This window comes from Squalius cephalus, assembly GCF_949319135.1.
Source record: "Squalius cephalus genome assembly, chromosome: 5".
In the NCBI taxonomy this organism is placed as follows: domain Eukaryota; kingdom Metazoa; phylum Chordata; class Actinopteri; order Cypriniformes; family Leuciscidae; genus Squalius; species Squalius cephalus.
This window is the reverse complement of record NC_137126.1, coordinates 24,844,927-24,867,127: the sequence shown is the minus strand read 5'-3', so window position 1 is coordinate 24,867,127 and position 22,201 is coordinate 24,844,927. Positions and strand designations below refer to the sequence as shown.

The window sequence follows — 22,201 nt, the reverse complement described above, 5'->3', positions numbered from 1 at the left end:
GTCGCTGTGTCCAGTTTATATACTGTCTATGGTTAAAAGTCATACATTTTGAACACTCAATGTGTGGTCCTTCAAGCAGCCAGCGACACCATCAGACAACATATGTAGGACCACTGCCGTTTTAAAACAGTATTTGATAGAATGAATAATGATATTTATGCTTTTAAACGCACATCCTCTCAGAAACTTTTCATCATGATTTTCATTACCAAGGCATTGTGTGATTCATAGTAGAGTGGTGATCAAAACTAATTATTCTCAGCTTTGCCATTTAGAAATAAGAGAACACTGGTTCAGACTATAGGCCATTGAACATGCTCGGAAATCATTTCAGGGTCACAAGGCTTTCTCAAAAGAAAAAGCCATTATGTGCACAGGAATAATGAAATATAGAAATCTTGAGCTTGAAGCTCAATTATTAAGGTTATGATGACTGATCCTAGACCAGTAGAAAAGTCATTTTTTCCACCCACAGAGCCTCAGGCAGCTGAGGGGAAGTGCTCAGCAGTGTGCTTCATCACACAATAATACAACGTTAATGACACAGGATGGTGTCTTTCTTTGGCCCTGAAAGACTTCAAGGCAGGATGTTTAAGGAACGGTGGTCCTAATTATGCTTTTTATGCCCAACTCTGATGTGATTGACTGTTTCAAAGGAGATGCATTATTGATCCACTTCACAGACAAGTTGTATTGATTGCGAAATCCTGATAGAGTATGATTTTTCTCCCTCCTCTTACTTTCTCCGTCTTTCTCTCTCCCGCTCCAGTCAGAGAGCGAACTTAGAATCAGGGCTGGAAAATATGACCTCTGGGTGCTTTTTAAAATGATTCTCTCTAAAGCGTTTTGATGAGGATGTGACAGAGGATGCCCCAGCTGCGTTTCTTTGTGTGCTGTGCTGCAATCATGTGTAATGGCTGAGCAAGTCTGTGCCTGAGTAGCAGCTACCCAGCACGGCTCGGCCAGCTCCTGTTATACGCCTGTCGTATACTCAACATCTCTGCAGCTTTGTTTTTCCTCCTTGCCTGCAGAAAGGTCGTAGTGCTGTGCTGTAACTGCAGGACATATTTATCTTTGTGTGTGTGTGAGTGCGTGTATCTGTCTCCACTGCAAAAGACGAGGAGAGACCTACTGAAATATATATATACGAGACCTGTCAGAACTATTTTCGTTATAGTCAACTTCTCTTATTTGTTTAACCATTTAAAATGATTCCAAGCCAAGACCAAAACCTGCATATTTACAAATCTTACAATGAGTTTTTTTTTTTTTTGTGACATTTTAATTATGACACTCAAATAAATTATTTTAATGTGACATTGTGTTTAACGTATTCAGCCCTTGTTCCTCAGAGGCTCTGTTCTTTTCTGGATAAAAACCACATATAAGGATGAATATTCAGATGGTCATAAGACTTATGTGAAAATGAAGACTAAGAATTTAGGAGTAAATTACCAGGATTCAGTTTCCAGGAAGACGAAGACACATAAAATCCCACATGACACTGGCCAGAAAAGGTCATCTCGCAAAGCTCATGCAAACAAGGAGTCTTTTAAGAGAAGAGAACAATGCCATATATGTGTCCAAGTTACGGTATACATAATAGCACTATAGGCTGTAATGGGTGGTAAAGGAGTTATTACTCAAAAAGTTCCATGTGGAAGCATAGAGTTTGCTAATGGTGACCTAGTTGTGAAGTGGAAAAAGATTTTGTGGTTGCATGAGACCTCAAAATTACAGATGATGTGTGTGTTGTGAATGTAACGCATGGCCACATCTTGAAAAAAACCTATAGTGAAGAATGATGGGGACTGCATTTCTTCAGCAATGACTGGACATCTTGTTAAAATAGAAGGAATTGCAGTGAAATACTGCAATGTTTCCTTGTGCTAAAAGAAAAGCTTACGAGAAGGTTCAACTAATGTGAGAACAAAGGTGGTAGTTAAATCCCAGTTTTCCTCGTTATTCAACACAATCTCATAGCAATTTGTAACTATTGAACATTTTGGCGAATTGGTGGCTAATTCGTTTCATAGGCTACGCTATGCTTATGCCCCTGCAGTGACAGTTTTGTTTAGGGGTGGACCTTCATGCAATCGTACATTTCAAATCATATGAATTCAAATGAAATTACCACCTCGTAAAATAGTTACGTTATCCCATAAAATTGGGTTACGTTATCTCATACAGCAATAATAATAGTAGGACTACCTAATTATGGCACCAAAGATTTTTAAAGGTCCTGCAAAATGACATTCATTTGTAATTAACAAATACCTAATTAGTGCTTTAAAATACAAATATCACAGAATAAATGTTGGATTAGCATTTATCTATAAGGCTATAATTTCTAGTGCTTACATGTAGTCTGGCTCATATTCGCAAATGATCTGTTAAGGAGACAATGTGCCATTTCTCCTGGTCTGTAAATAAAGGCAGAGCAAATCCATCTGAGAAGAGGTCTTGTTTAGGTGAATGGTGCATGTGTTGTATGTGAGTGTATCTGATATATTTGTGTCTGTTCATTGATTTAATGTGGCTTTTTCCCTACTTCAGTCAAACCCCTAATTTTCCTTGCATCCTGAATGTGTTGGGTTTTGCAAGTTTTCTCTGAGCTGATATGCTGACAGATTGTGAACCACCTGATATCCTTTCTTCTCCCCAGTGGAAGCATTTTTCCGCTCTGCACTATCCTGGTGGACTGGCTTTTGATGGGAGATGGAAAAACACATCTGTTCTCTCTGATTTTACCTGAGCGGATGAAAACAAGATCAGCTGCTCTGATTGGGGATCATATTCTCAGCTCTCTGGTCCTAATAGGCTCCTTTTATCCTTTTATGTCTCTTTCTTGAACAGTGATTCTCAATCTTTTTAACTCCAAGCTGTCTGTCAAAGTAAATATTAAAATATTCAGCCATCCTACACGCTATAGTCCTTCTTCTTTAACTAGCTGAAATGATAGCAAAGGTTCTTGCTTTTTATTAACATAAGATGTTGCGGTCTATATATTAAAATATTAATAATTAATGAAGACTAGGCAGTCGCGCGTTCGTCGCGGCGCCTGAACAGTAGATGGCAGTGGTGTGTAATAAGATTCAGCACTCCAGTTCACGCGATAGAAGCAACATGTCTGCGCCCTGAACACATGTGTAAATAAAAATGGAGAGTAGAATAACCTTACCCAAGGGTTAACATAAGCAAAACGTTTTGAAAGTATCCACTTGTGCAGTGGAAACGGATTTCAGAAATGACCTTACGGCTTTGCGAGACGTTTGTACGCAGATCTCTGCAATTTTCAACGATCCGCAAACTGACAGCAGCTCCAGAACAAGCGCCACTGTATCTGCGAGTATCAGGTGATTTGCAGATTATACTGTTTGTTTACTGTTCTTGTATCTCGTATCGACAAGCTGATTTTTTCGAAGAATATGCTAGACGTCAAACTGGTTGTTTTTGCCACCAGAAATAAAACAAAATTCATAGAAAAACAATAACTTCAGCCATGTAATAGCTTTCATTTTACCTGTCGCTTGTCCTTTATTTGTTCACTTCACAGGTTGCTCGGTTTTTCGTCCACAGACAGTAAGGAAATGTCTCTTTCACTGTTCTCCGGCCAGTTTGGTGTCTTCGGATGCTTTTTTGGACAGATTGCAGAAGGGGAGACCGGTTGTGTCCGATGAGGGTCTCGGTCATCACCCTGTCTCGGTTTCATCGGACAGCGGTAAGAATATGTCCAGCCCTTCTCAAAGCTTCAAGACTGTTGTTTTAGAAATAACATGTGGAAAACACAGTTCTTTGAATCTTATCTTAACGGATTTTTATGATGTTATAGCTTAGTCGTTAAACTAATTTTATGTGTGTGTGTGTGTGTGTGTGTGTGTGTGTATTTTCTGCTCTCAGGTCATCAAATTTCCTTATTACTAAAGGAACCTGATCAACCTGAAAATGCCAAATCTCTTAAAGTGGCAATAGTGGGCTCACCGAATGCAGGAAAATCCACACTGACCAATCAGTTGCTGGGTCGGAAGGTGATATTATACTATATGGAAAAACATAAACAACTATCCCTTTAAGAACTTATGTCTTTTGTCTTAACTGTTAGAACACTATTTTCTTACAGTTGTTTGCGGTTTCTGAGAAAGTGCACACAACAAGAGCACGTGCTGTTGGCGTCCTGACAGAGGATGACACTCAAATCGTAAGTACCTCTTCTAGCCCGTGCTAAATGTCCAAATAAAAGTCTAGTCTGTTTAGGAAATATCCTATGGTTGATTTGCATTTTCTGACCATCTTTTTTTATCAGATTCTGTTGGATACCCCTGGCCTCACCACACCAATTAAGGCTAAAAGGTGAGTATGTAGTAGAGCAGTTTCTTAATAACATTAGGTGAAGTGTATAATTGTTTGCATGTTAAAAATACTTTTTCCTGTCCCAGTTTAATATGCAGACATCTACTCAGAATTGAATCTGGATTGTTTTGTTATGTGTTTAACAGACACCAGCTGGAGAAATCGCTCCTGGTGGATCCTTTTGAGTCACTACAAGAAGCCGATCTAGGTAGCAAAAACTTAGTTTTCTTGTTTATTTCTTAAGGTGATGATACACAGGGCAACTTTTTGGCCAATGTTGCTGGGCAATGTTGCCGTCAACGTTGCCGTCAACGGGGAACCAGATGAGACACAGGGGCCACAACCGATCTAAATTATCCAGATAGAAATGTATTAAAAAAAAAAGAGGACACAAAGTCAGTATCCATCTTTGTGTGATGGTAATGTCATGTTGCTATTGGGGCTGACCTCTAGTAGTCAACTAAACGTTAGTCGACGAAAAGAGGCGTAGTCAACCAAAATTGTATTTGTCGGTTAGTCGCAGAAAAAAACCCTCAATCACGCGGAAATTCACTCAGTCCGCGAGTGACTGACATATCGTTAATGGCGGGTCAATGTGGTAATTACAGTATGCGGGGCAGGAAATCTAAACATTCGCCTTTCATCCATCGACATCAGATATGCTTATCATGTGAAACATGTAAGTAGTAGCAACTTTACTTAGCTGCTTGCTCTAACGTTAACCTAGTTAAATTTGCACTATTATTATGGTAACTTTTTTGAGCATTGTTGTTGAGCAATGTTGCTTGGGCACTTTCCCATTGAGAACGGGCAACAAGTATCTGGATACTTTAGATCGGTCGTGGGCCCTGTGTCTCAATTGATGGCAACATTGCCCAAAAAGTTGCCCTGTGTATCATCACCTTTAAGGCGCCTATCCAAGTGTGGAGAGTGTGGAGCTAAAGTATTAGCCGGCACGATCACTTGCATTTTTTCCTGATAACAGCAGAAACAACTTAAAATACTCAGTCATTTATGGTCTTTCAGATAAGAGTAATAAATCATTCGAAATACACCCACAATAACAAACCGATGTGCTTTGTAAAATAAAGAAAACAAACAGGATGTGCTTTCTGCCGTCTCATTCTCCGTGAACTGGAGTGCGTCACAAAAATGTACCGAAACTCAGCGTATGCTACTTGCCTCACAGACATGATAAATATATCTATAGAAATGTCTACTTTTAAACAAATCATTTCAAATCTAAAACAAATACTCACTGCTTATGTAATCCGTATAAGGTGCATTCGAATAAACACTTGTTTATTAATAATTAAAATTATGTACATTTTGTAATTTTAACATAATGTTTATTAAAATGCTAAAAAAGTCAATTTCAGCTTAGATAGGAGGGCCTTTGACTATAGTCTTGGACAAAGACGGGCCTTGGAGGATTATGACTCATGTGCTGCATCATCTTTTTCTCCATTTCTCCTTTGTATTTGCAGTGGTGGTGTTAGTTGACATGTCTGATAAATGGACCCGCAGTAAGCTGGACTATGAGGTGCTGAAGTGTCTGGCCCTGAATTCTGATGTCCCTGCCATCCTTGTCCTCAATAAGGTATTAGCTATGTCATTTTGTATTGATCTCTCCCAGTCTTGACCGTAGGATTAATTTGTGGAGGAAATTACCACCGCTTTGTTTTTCTGGATGTCCCATCTCTCGTCTGACAGAGAGAGGGGGGTTGTATTGCTGCAATTGCTACCACAGAAATGAATGTCACGATCACACTCAGTGAATGATTTACATCTGGGCTGGTGCACTTAGAGGGACTTTAAAATAGATGATAAAGCAAAGCATCGACTCTTAATGCACAGGTGGACCTTCTGAAGAACAAAACGCTGCTGCTAGACATCACAGCACAGCTGACTGAGGGGGTGGTGAATGGAAAGAAGATTAAGATCCGTGGCGCAGTGAAACAATGTATGAAATTAGCAGCTGAACCCCGCAGCAGACACGCTGAAAAAACTCTTTCTGAGAGCACGCAGGACGGGGTGTCTCAGGAGGGTCAGGACAAAGACAGACTGAGCCAAGAGACGCTGAAGGCCCTGAGGAGCCGCAGGGGGTGGCCACATTTTAAGGACGTGTTCATGTTAAATTCTCTTGACAGAGAAGATGTGGAAACATTAAAGGTTAGAGAATACGTTTGAGACTACAAGAAAATGACATTTGCTTTAAAACCAAAAACTGACATTTTAGTCTCAAGCCTTCATTTGCTTGTGTTTGAACATTTGTGCAACAGAGGTACCTGTTCAAAGGTGCAAAGCCTCGCCAGTGGCAGTACCACAGTGAAGTACTGACCGATCAGGGTCCGGAGGAGGTGTGCAATAACACCATCAGAGAGAAACTACTACAGAATCTCCCTAAGGAGGTGCCGTACACTATGTCGCAGGTGGGTTATGATTTGTGGGATATACACTTCTGTTCAAAAGTTGTTCAAATGCTGCATTTATTTAATCAAACATACAGTGAAATATCATTAGTGTATTTTTGAAGAAATGTAATATGAAATGAGCACCAAATCTTACCATATTATTAGAATGATTTCTGAAGGATCATGTGACTGAAGACTAGAGTACTTATGTTGAAAATTCAGCTCTACTATCACAGGAATAAATTACATTTTAAAATATAATAAAATGTAGTCGTAATTGCTCGTTTCTGATATTCTCATTTTCTTGCTTTGGTCTGTTTTTTCATCATTAATTTGTTGTTCTCCTGTTAGAAAACACACATCTGAGAGCATAAATGCTCAGGAGAACATTCCAAATCATTGAAACTGGATCAGTATCTGTTTTAACCCCAGTATGATTCTCATTATTTATAAATTGGGAATTTCTTCACAAAACTTAGCCATATACCCGTCTGTCCATCTGCCCATCCTCCAGAATATTTTCTACTTCTCAAAATATTAATTGACATTTTTTAATTATTTCATGTTTGCTGGAATGTTATTTGTTTTTTTTCTTATCATTTTGGTCTTTTTACAGCAAATTGAAATCTGGAAGGAGTCCGAGGATGGGGTACTCGACATATCCATCAAACTATACGTGAAGAAAGACACTCATATGGTGAGCTCTCTCATTCCTTCTATGTTTTCTGGGGGAAAAAGGCTAGTTTCCCGTGCTGCTGTTTTTACCATCAGGGAGCCGTAGTTTTATGGTAGACATTTTGTGGAATTGTTCTTAAAACAAATACGGTTTCTCTCTAGCTGAAGAAATGGTAACATTATTATACTACATTATAAAGTGAAACCTTTTATTCTTTCTTTCTTGCAGAAAATGGTTATTGGTCCTGGAGGTCAGTTGATAACCAGAATAACCCAGGAAGCTGAAAATGACCTAATGAAGATTTTCTTGCGTAATGTGCGTTTAAAAATCTCGGCGAAGCTGCAGAAGTGAGGTTCACAGTTCAGACGACGAAGGTCAGAGCCTGAAGCACACAGAGGGATACGGAAACATGAAAAGTGATTTAAAAGTGAAGAAATGGACTTGAACTGAAAATCTGTTATATTTTGGGTTATAATGTGAGGTTGATCTCAGCAGACCCCCCCTCATTTCTCTAAACTGAAATACAAGTTGATCAAAGCCACATTACATGGTTTTCTTAATTATTTCAGTTACAATTTCAATAGCAAAATTGTAGTATCACAGCTGCCTGTGCCGGTTATATATCTTGCTATATATCTTGCTATATAGAATCACATAGAATACATAGGCAAAAGTATAGAATCACATAGTTCTGTTTTGAGGGTCGGGACAGGTTCACTTTTTATTTTCTGGAAGCAAGGGCTGACCTTGTTTTTTTTATTCATCATTATTCATTGTCTTCAGTGTGGTCAGGCTGTTATCTGTGGTGGAGTCTTGCTGTTTAACTGAAGGTCTTACATAAGACCCATTACACTGGCTTGAAATCACTCATCTGCAGGCCTGGCTTCAGCTGGGCCACAGGACTGTGAGAGGGGGCTGGACCGTTGGGGTGGGACTGGAGCCGGGGCTGCTCATCTGTGGCTGTACATGCTACTTACTGCAGCAAAGTGGAACTGTTTTCAATTATTTAAAGCTATGTATGTGATATTACATTTTTCATCAGTTGAATAAATTCATGCATCAATTTTAGTCAGTGGTAAATGTTTTGAGTAATAAAGAATAGGCAATAAAGTTCTCATGTTGCTGGACTTCCTGTGTTATGGTCACTTTATCTACAGACAGCAGAAGTCAATGCTTTTACAGCAGGTAGACAAACATATACGCCAATATTATGAGCTACACATACGGAGTTGATGGAATAATCTCATTCATTCACTGAACACATTTAATTGTGTAAATCTCATTTGTTTTATTGTGATACACTGCCATTCAAAGGTTTGATCTTTTTTTGTAAATGTTTTTTGAAAAAAATCTCTTATGCTCACCAAGGCTGCATTTATTTGTTCAAAATACAGTAAAACAGCAATATTGTGAAATATTGTTACAATTTATACTACAGGGCCGTTGAATGCTTGAATCTGATTGGTTGACGAACGTTCTAAGGTGTGCATTATTTTCAGGGAAACGCACAGCTAAAGTAGTTCCAGGCAGGTCTTGACCGCATTACAGTTCCATATCACTTTGCGTAGTTAACTGTAATAACGGAAAATAGGATACAATTCATAACAAGAAAAAACATTTAGCCCCATGCGCTTGATCTGCAATTTTCAATGTCTAGCATCACAATCAATGGAAACATGCAGTTTAATTTTAATAAATAAAGTATATTCCTATCTATAATCAATAGAAAATTAATCTGAATATAGGCTAAATAAATGGATAGTCCTGCAGCACGGATTTTTATTGCAGATAATATAACAAATAAATAATTATTGATAGGCCTTACTTGTTAAAAGGCTTTTTTTTTTCATTTATTTGGCTAGTCTACTGTCATCTGTCAATAATGGCTGTTTTCTGCCATTATTGACTATATTTGAATTTAGTTTAAAATGTAATTTCCTGTGATGGGAAATTTTCAGCATCTTTAGTGTCTTCAGTGTCACATGATCCTTCAGAAATCATTCTAATATGCTGATTTGCTTTTATTTGCTATTATTATAAAATATTGAGAACAGTTGTGCTGCTTAATATTTTTGAGGAAACAATGATAATTTTTTTGATAAGTATTCTTTGATGACTAGAAAGTTCAAAAGAACAGCATTTATTTGAAATACAAATCTTTTGAAAAGTTATAAATATCTTTACTGTCACTTTTTGATCAATTGAATGCATCATTGCTGAATAGGGGTAACTAAAAAAACATCATACTGATCCCAAAGTTTTGAACATTAGTATAAAGTTAAGAAGAAGTTAAGAAAAGTTAATCAAAGATTCTCATTTATTTTATCTTCAGCTCTCAGGGGCACAAGTGCAATCTTAAAAGTAGAGGTTCCAAAAAGTTTATTTGTTTTTGCAGTGATGCAATAGAAGAACCATTTTTGGTTCCCCAAAGAAACTGTCAATGAACAGGTCTTGAAACAACTTAATATATATTATATTCAAAAATATATATTCAAAATATATTTTTTTAAATCTAAAGAACCTTTTTTCCAGTATAAAGTGCAATGGAAAGTTTCCATGGATGTTCTTAATTGAACCATAGATGCCAATAAAGAAACTTTTTTATTTTTTTTTAAGTGTAAGCATTTTACCAACAATATGCCACCTTTACAGACTCTCTGTGTAAAAGTGATAGCCAAAAGTGGATTATGAAGGGCTTTGCAAACACAATTGACATTAATAAAATGAAACAAGCAGAACATTTAATTCAACCTTCAATGATATTTATTGAAATGACACACAACGACAGTCTCATATAACACACTATAGACTAAACAAGTTGAATGGATGGAATGGATCAGAATTGCATTAGTACATTTAATCCATTTAGCATTTGTTTTTCTGGTCTTTTTATCCGTCCGTTCACTCGTCTGATTTTGACCGCATCATCCGTTGCTCTGAAGTTCACTTGACGCGTGCTTTTTCCACTCATATCCAGATGATTTTTGAGAGAAGGCAATAGAACCCTTACCATTACTAAACTCAGTAATGGTAACGGTTTAATCGCCACTCTCTGTCAAAGTGTTTGTGGGTCCAGGAAACTGTCGGAGGCATATTGACCCCCCTGGGTAGTACATCATCTATACTGTAGTGTCTCAATAATGAACTTACAGTATACGATGATATCCTGTCTAGAGGGCAAGATTGATGAAACACTTCCACTTTGGAAACCCACTGAACATTCACAACCACTATTTCTGACATTTTCTATGATCTATTGTTTAGTTTATCTAAAGATTGAACATTCTTTTTAGAAACATTAGAATTAGAAATGTTACATGTCCCAAATCAATTTACAAAAACTGTAAAGAATAGTTTCCATATATGTTTCTTTAACTACATTATTATCAGTTCAGATGGTCTAAATTGTTAGATTCATTTGTGTTTCCAAAAGGTTCTCCTGCAGAAATTCTTTCCAAATCTTGAGAGATGATCACACCTGTGGAAGATCCACCACATGGGTCTATTCATCTGAAAGGAAGAGCAGCTGCCATCCTGTGGTTCATAGTCACCGGTGACACACTCACCTTTAGGTCTGCGTCCGCGTCCTCAGTAAGTGTTTTAATTGCCTTCATCCGTCACCTCTAGCCGTCTTTTCACAAGTCTGTTGTCTCCATGCTGTGAAGCGATCGTAAACTCTGCCCCCTTGGTTCTGAGTTTTAATGCTCGCTGCTCATTTGCATATGATGACTCAAAGGCTGTTCCATCCTTATCATGCTCTTCCCTTCACTCTGCTGGCCAATCAGATTCATTCCCTATATCAGACCCCGAACAGCTACTTGGTCCCAGGACTCGCTCTCACGCGAGTGTGTGAACCCACACCCAAACTCCCCCACCCCTGGAATAAATTTGAAATTGTACCAGATAGTTGGTGGAAAATATTTAAGATAAAAAAAAACATATTTTATGCATATTATCTTCGTTTCTTAAGCTGTTATATAGCCAGAGGTGCATATTACAATAAAAATTACACGATAAAATAACCTTAAAACATCTTATATATATATTGCATTATAGCCACTTGAGACTGAACTGAAATATTTTAAACGTCTATATTGAGACTGTGAGGGGTTTACAAAAACATATGTGACCCTGGACCACAAAACCAGTTATAAGTTGCACGGGTATATTTGTGGCAATAGCCAACAATACATTGAATGGGTCAAAATTATCGATTTTTCTTTTATGCCAAAAATCATTTGGATATTAAGTAAAGATCATGTTCCATGAAGATATTTTGTAAATTTCCTACCATAAATATATATAAAAAATATTTTTCTGAGTGAATTGCTAAACAAAAATGGACAACTTTAAGGGCGATTTTCTCAATGTTTAGATTTATTTGCACCCTCAGATTCCAGATATTCATATAGTTGTATCTCGGCCAAATATTGTCCTATCCTAACAAACCATACATCAATGGAAAGATTATTTATTGTAATTATAATTATTATAAAAAAATTACCCTTGTGACTGATTTTGTGGTCCAGGGTCACATATTACTAATCGACAATTTTCTATTCAATTTATCCACAAGATGGATTTCATGACATTACAACAGTGCAATAGATGCATGATTCATGGATCACAGTGGCCAATTGTTGATTGACTACCAAAAAAACAAAAAATCACCTCTGGGTGTCTGTCCTCATACCCATGTGTGAGCTGTGACAAATTAACCTGATTCTACATCTGTAGTTGTCCTCAGCATCTAGATGTTGAAGGTCTATTAGCTAACATGGGAGTGGCCCCCCACAGTTACTGTGGAGACAGACTCTCGGTTAGGGTGGGGTTGGGGGGTGTTTGTGACTGCTTGGCCATGCAAACTGATAAAAACAAGATTGTGGCCTATCTGAGTTACACCAGCTTGTAGCAAGCCTCTGACGCCTTATCTGCCTCTCGATAGATGGACATTTCTGTTAATTTGTGATTATTTCACTGAATTTCACTGGCTGTGGCCAGTTAGACATGAAGGGTGCTGGAAACTGCCTCTTATGAAACACAAGTATAGATCCTAGTATCCTGATCTAGCTGATTTGGGATCATTAAACTTGATGAGTCGTTGAGTGCTGGCAAAATGTATGTGAAGATTAAATTCTTGGATAACAGTCCAGCTATATCAGCATCTTTTTTAGCAAAACACTTAAAGGGATATTTCAGCCAAAAATGAAAATTTTGTCATCACTTACTCACCCTTAAGTTGCTCCAAACCTGTATGAGTTTCTTTCTTCTGTTGAACACAAAAGAATATATTTTGAAGAATGCTGGTATCCAGACAGTTGACGGCACCCATTGACTTCCATAGTATTTTTTTTCCTACTATGGAAGTCAATGGGTGCCGTCAAATGTCTGGTTTTGGGTGAACTATACCTTTAACGAGATGATTAGTAATGACTTTTTTTATCAGGTAGTTTACTGTAACATACTACTAAATGATTGACAGTTTAGGACAAGCCAAGGGCTCTTTGGTGGATAGACAGACTGAGGAGGGACCCCTGTAATTATACATTATGTATTAAAATTAGTGTTACACATATAACGTGTGTACTATTTAATGTGTTTACATTCCATTCACATCAATTAAAATAAATTAAAATCTATAAAAGCATTCTCTTCTCTATCTTGCTTCTAATCTAGTTGTGCAATAAACCGGGCATTGCATATTACGATGTTGGCTCTTTGACTAATTGCTTTTGTACCTCTTTTAAGTCACTTTGGATAAAAGCGTCTTCTAAATGCATCAATTTAAATGTAATATATAAAATAATTTGTAATTTGTATTTATTTGTCATTTATATTGATGACAATACAGTATGTGCACATTTAATTGCACTTTTATTTAATTTTCTTGTATTTAAATTAGCATGAAAACAAATATTGCAGGAGGAACAATAAAAAATTAGCTTAATTAACTCAACATTTTTTTATGAAGTGTTTTAATTTTTTCAAAATTAGTTTGAGCTCAAACAGTGGAACCTCTGTTGAAGACTGCTATTTCATGTCAAACATATTTGCCTTTAAATAGTTAAGTAGTCTAAACTATTTAAATAAGCTTTGTCAGATGTTTAAAAAGACCTGTCTATTGTTTTAGATTAAATGTGCATCATATTATCTCTGTTCGTCGAATCCGAATGTAATAGTCATTTTAATAGGAATCCATGCATTCCATCAGGATTTTTTTATGAAAAAAAAAAAGGATGAAAGATTTCCCAATGCAGAGTTTGCAACGGTTTCATGTTGGTCATGTGGAATTGCTGCATTGACCAACTGAAAGCTGCTTTGTTTGAAAATGGCTTCCATGTGAGCTGTGCTTCATACATTGCTATACAACAATATCCTGGGCAAAAAAAATGGGCCAAGCCCAAATTGGCTAAACACTAGCTTTTAATTGTCTTAACCACAGGTCAGGAAATAAGCAAAATGTAAGTAAATGCCCTACTTAAAAAGCCATTGCAGTCTCAGAAAAATATCAAAGACAGAATAAAGTTTTTGGCTGAATATGGGAGTGTGTGGAGAAATGAATCACACTGAAACACCAGTTGCATGGTGATGCTCCAGAGCGGTGTCTTCGAAAATCTGGTGAGAAATATAAGAATAAATTCATATCTGTACCACAGTGAAGCATGAAGGAAGCACTGTCATTGTGTGGGGAGCCCTTTTAGTTGCTGGTATTGGTGAGCTACTTCACTGTGAAAAGTCATTTAGAGAATATTGCAGAATGCCTTGCTTCACATAATTGAAAAGTTATCTAAAGAGGAATGATCAGATGTTATTTTTCAACATCAAGACAACGCCCCTGCACAAATTGCAAAGATCCAAGAAATGGCTTGAGATCAAGTCCATCATCAGGCTCATGTTCGGCCTGTTAAGAGTCTAGATATGAACCCTAGTGAACATTTGGCCTCACATTAGACTCAAACGAACTGGGAGACATTTTTCAACTACTCATGAACAGTTTGAAGCCATCAACATTGAGTGGAACAACACTGATTTTTCTTTTTCTTAAACATTTAACAAAGGGGAAGGCTTTTCCATGCTATGTTACTTTGTGCAATTTTGGCTAATTTTCTGACCAGTGATTTGTGATAAAAATGGTTGAGACCATTAAAAGACTACTAAATATTTTGTCATTTTTGCCTCGTTCCATTTTTTTAACCTTTAAATTAACCTTTTTTTTTGTCCACAAAATGTTACGAGTATAGTCTTACTTGAAAATAAACTTGGAGGTATTTAGCAAGGTGGATTTAAGTGCCTAAACACATCCAAAACCAGTATAAAAATGCACTTAAGTTGCCACACATAAATACTGCTGTCCAGGTTTATTTTGTCAGGCCTCACTCAATGGGTGTTTTGGTAGAGAAGCCCTTAGCAAATGACCTGAAACCATATTCAATGCATGATTTTAATGTTTAAGACTGGCAATTATCCACTGAATGCTGATCTTTGACAGCTCTACCAAGAGCCAATAAATAGTGAAGACTTCCTGCAGTAATGAGGGGACAAACTGCTGGTGTGATTAACACCAATATGTGCGTGTCTGTATGGGTTTAGAGGAAGTGTTAGGGAACCCTTGGCCTCCAGAGTAAAATGCACCCCCCTTTCCCCCAGATCCAGAGAATGTTGTTTCTACACACCTATGTGGGCAGGCTGGAGCACAAACTGGGAACTGGGAGAGACAAAGAGACAGATCAAAGACGAGACTGATGTTTTGACAGAAGTGCACATACACACCTCTGTCCTCTTTGAAGTGATGGAAAGGTAGCAACCTAAGGAAAGTCCTTGCAGGTCATTGGCTTTGGAAGCTACAAACCTCTGGACAAGTCTCTTTAGTTTGCTGCTCCGTTCTCATGGTCATGTATCTCCCAGAGGAACGGCCTGTGCTGGACCTACCTTACCAAATGAATCATTTAACTAATAACTATGGATATTATCCACAAGGTAAGACTGTCTTTACGTTCCTCACATTTTGAGAAGTTCAAATTCAATTTCAGGGTTATTTATGAGTTTTTCAAAAGACTTTTAACATTCAACAAACAAGTGTCATGCTGGAGAACTAATGTTGTAAATGTGTAACGTGGTGAATGAAAATGTGAAATGATTCTATTATTGATTAGACTGTAAGGAACCCATCTGCCGAACTCAGCACAGCACCAATGGCAGGATGAGCAGTGCTGAAGCTGAACTGACCTCACTGCCAGTTCATGTGTCACTGCAAGATCGGGAGCTTTGGGACAAATTCAGCGGTATCGGCACTGAGATGCTGATTACTAAATCTGGCAGGTATGCACTTATTTTTATGCTTGGTTTCACAGACCAGGCTTAAGCCTAGTCCCAGACTGAAATGCATGTTTGAGCTGTTTTAACTGAAAGCAACTTGCACTGACATATCTTAAAATATGCCATTGTTTTGAGATTCACAACAGTCATTTTTTCCTAAGGTATTTTCATAAAAGTTTAGGCCTTAATCTAAGCCCTGTCTGTGAAACCAGGCCATGATGTTTATAATATGGAATTTCTACACGACAAATGGAATTGTGTCTGGATTTACACCTATTTAGTGCAAAAAGTCTTAAATATTTGTCAATGTATCTAAAGTCAGGTTACAAACAGAAAAGGTGTTATTAAGTGAATTCATTGAACCGTTCATTTTGTTGAATATTCCTAAACACATGAATCCTAAAATAATCAACAATTAAAATTGCCTTTATAGAGGCCGTCTTCTAATATGTGATGACTAATTGTTATGGTGTGTTTCCGGTGTACTTTTATTTCAGGCGTATGTTTCCCAGCTGCAAAGTAACAGTGACAGGACTGAATCCTAAAGTCAAGTATGTGGTGATAATGGACATGGTGCCGTTTGATAACCGCAAGTACAAGGTACCTCCCCTCCACCCCTCCACCCCTCCCTTATGGCACATGCACACATACTCAATTCAACCCCCTCCATTCTCCCTAACAAACACACATATACTATCTTTCAAACGTTTAGGGTCAGTATAAGATTTTTCGGCTACACTTTATTTTAAGGTGTCATTGTTACAGTGTAATTATATATTTAAGTACTGTGTAATAATATTTAACTACATGTACTTACTATAGGGTGAGGGTAGGATTAGGTGTTGTTTGAGGGTTAGTTGCATGTAATTATGCATCATTTACTAGTATTACTATGGTAAGTACACGTAACGTATGTAACAAGGACACTGTAAAATAAAGTGTTACCGATTTTTCTTTTAATAATTTAATACTGGCACAAAAGATTTCAAACAAATCCTGCTCTTTTGAACTATCTATTTTTTGCTCTTTTGACTTTATCAAAGATTCCTGAAAAAACATACATCACAGTTTCCACAAAAATATTAACCAGCACAACTCATAACATTGATAATAATAAGAAATGGGTTTTTTTTAGCACCAAATCAGCATATCAGAATGATTTCTGAAGGATCATGTGACACTGATACTGAAGATTCAGCTTTGTCATCACAGGAATGAATTACAATACAAAACAGTTCTTTTAAATTGTAATAATATTTCACAATATTACTGTTTTTACTGTATTTTGGCCCAAAAAAATTGCCTTGGTGAGCATAAGAAACTTTTCAAAAACATTTTGAGTTTACCATTTAACTATTTTAACAATCTCTGTTCTATTCCCTAATATTAATATTTGAACTGATCCACATGACATTTTAGCTCCAGGTGAGTATAGGGATGTTATAGTTCTGCAAACCTGATGTTTCTAAAATTGATGTTTCTTTGATTGTTGTACTCTTAATAACTATCTATACACTTATATTGTTGCAGTGGAATAAGGATTGTTGGGAAGTGAATGGTTCAACTGATCCACACCTGCCCAATCGGTTCTTCGTCCATCCAGACTCGCCTGCACCTGGAGAGAAATGGATGCAGTATCCAATCTCCTTCCACAAGCTCAAACTGACCAACAACACGCTTAACTCCAATGGCCTGGTGAGCTTTTAGAAATGGGGGAAATGTTCTGGTTGAAAGGTTCATAAAGAAAGCATATTCATAGAAAGTATGTTTTTCCATAATCCATAGAAAGGATTATATTTCTGTTTCTCTCCACGTTCATTAGGTGGTTCTCCACTCCATGCACAAATACCAGCCCCGTCTACACATAGTCCAGTCTCCAGACCCCTGTAACCCTCACAACCCTGGCGGTTACCTGCGCTTCACCTTCCCTGAAGCTGCTTTTGTGGCCGTCACAGCCTACCAGAACCAGGAGGTGAGCACAGACGTTTCACATGTGATGAATACTGTATGACAAAATAGGAAATTTAGAGCTGGCCTTCAAAGATGCTTTTTTTTGGAGTTCCACTGCCATCTAGTGGCTCAAATTCACGAGGCTAAAGACGTATACAGTAATAGAATCTAGTATCCAGTTCAAAAGTATGTGATGCTTGTAATTTAAAAAAAAAAATTGAATCTCAAAATATCAGCAATTTAAGTGAAAGCTGAAAAATTTACATTTGTGCTTGACTTCAAAGAAAGTCTCTCTTTTCTCCCTTGATTCATTATTTTCTATTAGTCCATTTTTGTATGATTTATAAGTGTTAACCGGCATGTCTGTGGTTTTTGTTGATGGTACCCTTTATTTTTCTTCCTCAACACAGATCACAAAACTCAAGATTGACAACAACCCCTTTGCCAAAGGCTTTCGTGACAATGGACTGAACAGGAAAAGGTGAGAAACAATTGGTCACCACAAAAAAAGTGATGGAGAGCTATTTTCATCATTTCTTTCAGTTCAGGAAAATTCACCAACATATGTCTCCTTTAGAGAATATGACAGTATCAGGGCTGATTGATTATAATGTTTTTCAACCGTGTAAGTAAATTAGTAGATTTCCATCATTCCAAAGGGTAAATCAAATGTACATAGTGTATTTAATAAACTATTGAAATGACCTTCACCCTGATAAGTAATTCTGATATTTTATCAATATAACCTTTATAATTTCTCCTCATTAGGTTTAGAGACAAAGAGACCCAAGAGACCCAAGAGATCCAGGATTCAGATGGACAGGACAAACGAGATCTGACACCAAATGAGCATGGTATGATTTTTTCCCCCATTGTTGCTTCACATTATATGCATTGGTATTGCTCGTTGTTTCTGTTGTGATGACCTGGTGCCCAGCAGGTGGCAGCACAGGGGCTTCATGGCAATCACGAGGGTCACCTTGATGTGACATTTCACTTACTACTTAATTAGCTGTTTTTCTTTGGACAGACTCTTTGAAATAAATTGTGTAAGTTAAGTTTCACTATTTCTGATTTTCTGTTGTCCAATAGCAGTGGGACAGTCACAGAAAGACGAGGATGTGGACGTGACCGTGTCCAGCTCTGTTGACTGCAGCAGTACCCTGAATTTTTCAGACGTGGCTTCCTCGGTCACCCCAAACCCTTTCATATCAGCCTTTAAAAACCTCAGCACAACTGGAGGACCTTCACCCCAGCAGACCCACACCATTCTCAGCCTCAGTAACAGACACCTGAACAGGTGAGTCTCGCTTTGTGTGATGCAGTGAATATCGGAATATAATCACACTATAATATTTTGCTGCAGTTGTACTGTATAATACTCATTTTTTGCCCTGAACCTATGTATTACATTTTATTATAGAGATTCAGAGGTAAAATATGTGACAAAGATGAAAATCCCGATGGGGAAGACCTTTTCTAAATATCAGCTAAGCTGTAAAATGTGGATTTAAACAGTCAATTTTAGCATGGAGAAATAGGGATAAAACTTAAACCCTTTATAGAGTCCTTTATAGAGAAAATATCTCTCTTCACTTCAGTTGTCTGAGGCCACACTGTTATATATAAAAAACCTATTCAATTAAATATGACAATACTACTGCTTATAATAATAATAATAAGAAGAAGAAGAATGAACATGCAGGCTTGTAAAAAGCTTAAATTTTAAGTGTTTTGATAATAGGACACATTATTACTTATTATTGACTAATTCTAGAATAATTCTAATTACACAAATGTGACCCTGGATCACAAAACCAGTCTTAAGTCGCACGGGTATATTTGTGGCAATAGCCAACAAAACATTGTATGGGTCAAAATTATCGATTTTTCTTTTATGCCAAAAATCATTAGGATATTAAGTAAAGATCATGTTCCAAGAAGATATTTTGTAAATTTTCCACCTTAAATATATAAAAAAAATTATTTTTGTGAGTGGATGCAGCACAATCGCCAATAGAAATGGACAACTTTAAAGGAGATTTTCTCAATGTTTCAATTTTTCTGCACCCTCAGATTCCAGATTTTCAAATAGTTGTATCTCGGCCAAATATTGTCCTATCCTAACAAACCATACATCAATGGAAAGATTATGTATTCAGCTTTCAGATGATGTATAAATCTCAATTGTAATAAAATTACCCATAAGACTGGTTTTGTGGTCCAGGGTCACAAATCAGTAAAGAAATATATTATTATAGTAACAATACTATTGTACTGTAAAATAAAAATTGTATTTAATAATATTAACAATATTAGTAACAATAATAATAATAATTTCATTTTACAGAACAAGTTACAAGTAAAATTACAAGTACAATTCTGAATGTGATTTCAACAAGTGTCCCTGGATCAACATCTGGATCAACCAACCAAAGATTTGAGGGGACATGTTTACAGTTCATGTCAGGTTTAGGCTTCCAACCAGGGTTAGGCGCTTCTATATCAGTGTTATTCACATATTATTTCCCTCTGATTTCAGGGATAAGTTATGGGTAGGGTTAGGTTTAGGAGTAGGGATAGGGTTAGGAACATGTTTTTGGACAGGAATATGTTGATCCAGGAACATGTCTTGGCAAAATCACGGTGAACCGTAAGAACTTTTATTTTGAAGGAAAGGCTACTTTGGAAGCAAAACAGTGATTTTTGCTGAAAAAGTTTGCATCCCTGGAGATCAAAATTATCTCAGTTTATCCCTTTCTTGACAAGTACTACATGCAGGTGTGACAGTGTTCAAAATAACTGTCCAAATAACTTTTTTTTTTTTTTTTTTTTTCAGTCCCAGAGAAGCCAGACCCTCCAGCCTCCATAGTCTTTGCGCAGCTCTGCCCATGGCCCAGAGCTCCTGTGTCCAGTCCTCCACAGCAGACACCAACCTCAGCCGACTGCCATCTCAGATCAGCAGCCCTCTAAACCACCACCACCACCGCAGTCCGGCCTCTCAGACCCCTGGCAGATCCATAATTCAGCTCCAGTCTTATTTTCCTACCCCTCCCCATCCCTCAAGGCAATGTCCTGACATGGAGCTGCCTCTCCCTCTGCCTCCTAAACTGAGTCGGATGCAACTTCCTGAAAGTGTTCTGAGGAACCTGGAGATGACCCCAGTCTACGACTACATTAATCCGAGACCCTTCACCGACATCCTCAACAGGATCCATTTTCGACCGTTAGACTCTGGACCAGCAGGGAAGGGCCTGCAAAATCCCCACCACCCTGAGCAGTTCCTCCGCGGGTCAGAACGAGAGCCGCGCCCGCAGATTTATCCAGCTGTTCAGGAATACATTGATCAACAATTCACATTAAACAGCATGCTGAACAGCCAGACTGAACACAGATCACAGATGGACTACGTCAGTGCCAGGCCACTAACTGAATACTATTGTGAACAGCAGACTGGGAAATGAAGTTTATCGGTTATCATCTAATTACGCCTCATTATGTTGCTCATGTCCAGCAGAGACTGCTCTGCTTCAGTCTGTTCCCCTCTGCAACACTAGTTTGCAAACCAGATGTTGAACACAGAGGGCTTCCCAACAAAAGAATGTAAATATTATTTTCAGTGGGATATATGGTTGTTTGCTGTAGCTGATGTCCATATTTATGTGCCCCACTCCATCTGGTATGGAACACACACTTTTTATTATCCAAACAATTCCTATCATTTTTTTTTTTTACATTAAACCTAAATACTGTGTTCTGCATTGAGTTTTCATTTGTTTTAAGTCGTTACAAACATAACTTTTCTTAGCATTATAAAGTTGCCTTTTACAAAGCCCATAAACTCAAGTCTAGTCTAAAATGGCAACATTTTCACACACAAAAAAGACAAAATAAATCAAGAGAAATTTATTGACTGTGATCAGAAACTCATTTCTAAATAGATACATGTATGCTACATATTCATTCATCAACAATATATTGGCATTAACTATATGCACTGCTATATAGCACATTCTCAATTGAGATTGTTAGTGTGGAAACTTTACAAACTCTAGAACAAACACACTCAGCTCAGAAACGACAGCCTTCGTTAGTTTGGATTAAGCATAGAAAAGTTTTTGCCTGAAGTTGAGATTAAATGTGTGCAACATCTTATAAACAATGGCTATATTTTCAGACCATAATTCCCTTTTCCTCAGCTGAAACGGACATTGACATCGAAAACAACAAACACACTTCATTTTGAAGAATGAAAATTGAACATCAATTTTAATGAACTTGTTTCTGACAAACAGAACTTTTCCCCCCACAAATACTTTTGCCAAAGTGTACTGATAAAAAAACGTTATATTTGGCATCAGATTACCTATGATCAAAATACACAATAACTAATGATTCAGCAGCAATGTAAAATAAATGTTGCTATACTGTTTGGCAAACTATTTTCTATGACAGAATGGCAAGCTGAAAATCAGAATAAAATAAAATAAAACAA

General features: G+C 37.3%; 3 protein-coding genes across 3 annotated transcripts in view; 2 read left to right on the top strand and 1 right to left on the bottom strand.

Annotated features, from left to right (window-relative positions):
- Positions 1-3,717, bottom strand: part of fam222ba (family with sequence similarity 222 member Ba) — a 61,733-nt gene extending 58,016 nt beyond the window's left edge. The window contains exon 1 of the mRNA XM_079871464.1: positions 3,524-3,717. The gene's annotated coding sequence lies outside the window, so the exon portion shown is untranslated. The remainder of the gene's footprint in view (positions 1-3,523) is intronic.
- Positions 3,098-8,568, top strand: eral1 (Era-like 12S mitochondrial rRNA chaperone 1). The gene is made up of 11 exons (XM_079871471.1): positions 3,098-3,356; positions 3,557-3,721; positions 3,901-4,028; positions 4,121-4,198; positions 4,304-4,350; positions 4,497-4,558; positions 5,838-5,950; positions 6,208-6,522; positions 6,633-6,782; positions 7,381-7,461; positions 7,669-8,568. Exons 1-11 carry the CDS (start codon positions 3,248-3,250, stop codon positions 7,789-7,791), a joined length of 1,371 nt encoding a protein of 456 aa, XP_079727597.1. The 5' UTR covers positions 3,098-3,247; the 3' UTR covers positions 7,792-8,568.
- A 6,715-nt stretch (positions 8,569-15,283) lies between these two features.
- On the top strand, positions 15,284-21,584 carry tbx16l (T-box transcription factor 16, like). Its single transcript, XM_079870654.1, has 9 exons — positions 15,284-15,417; positions 15,594-15,759; positions 16,254-16,356; positions 17,287-17,451; positions 17,579-17,728; positions 18,117-18,187; positions 18,475-18,560; positions 18,799-19,006; positions 20,546-21,584. Exons 1-9 carry the CDS (start codon positions 15,327-15,329, stop codon positions 21,168-21,170), a joined length of 1,665 nt encoding a protein of 554 aa, XP_079726780.1. The 5' UTR covers positions 15,284-15,326; the 3' UTR covers positions 21,171-21,584.
- The last annotated feature ends 617 nt before the right edge of the window (positions 21,585-22,201 follow it).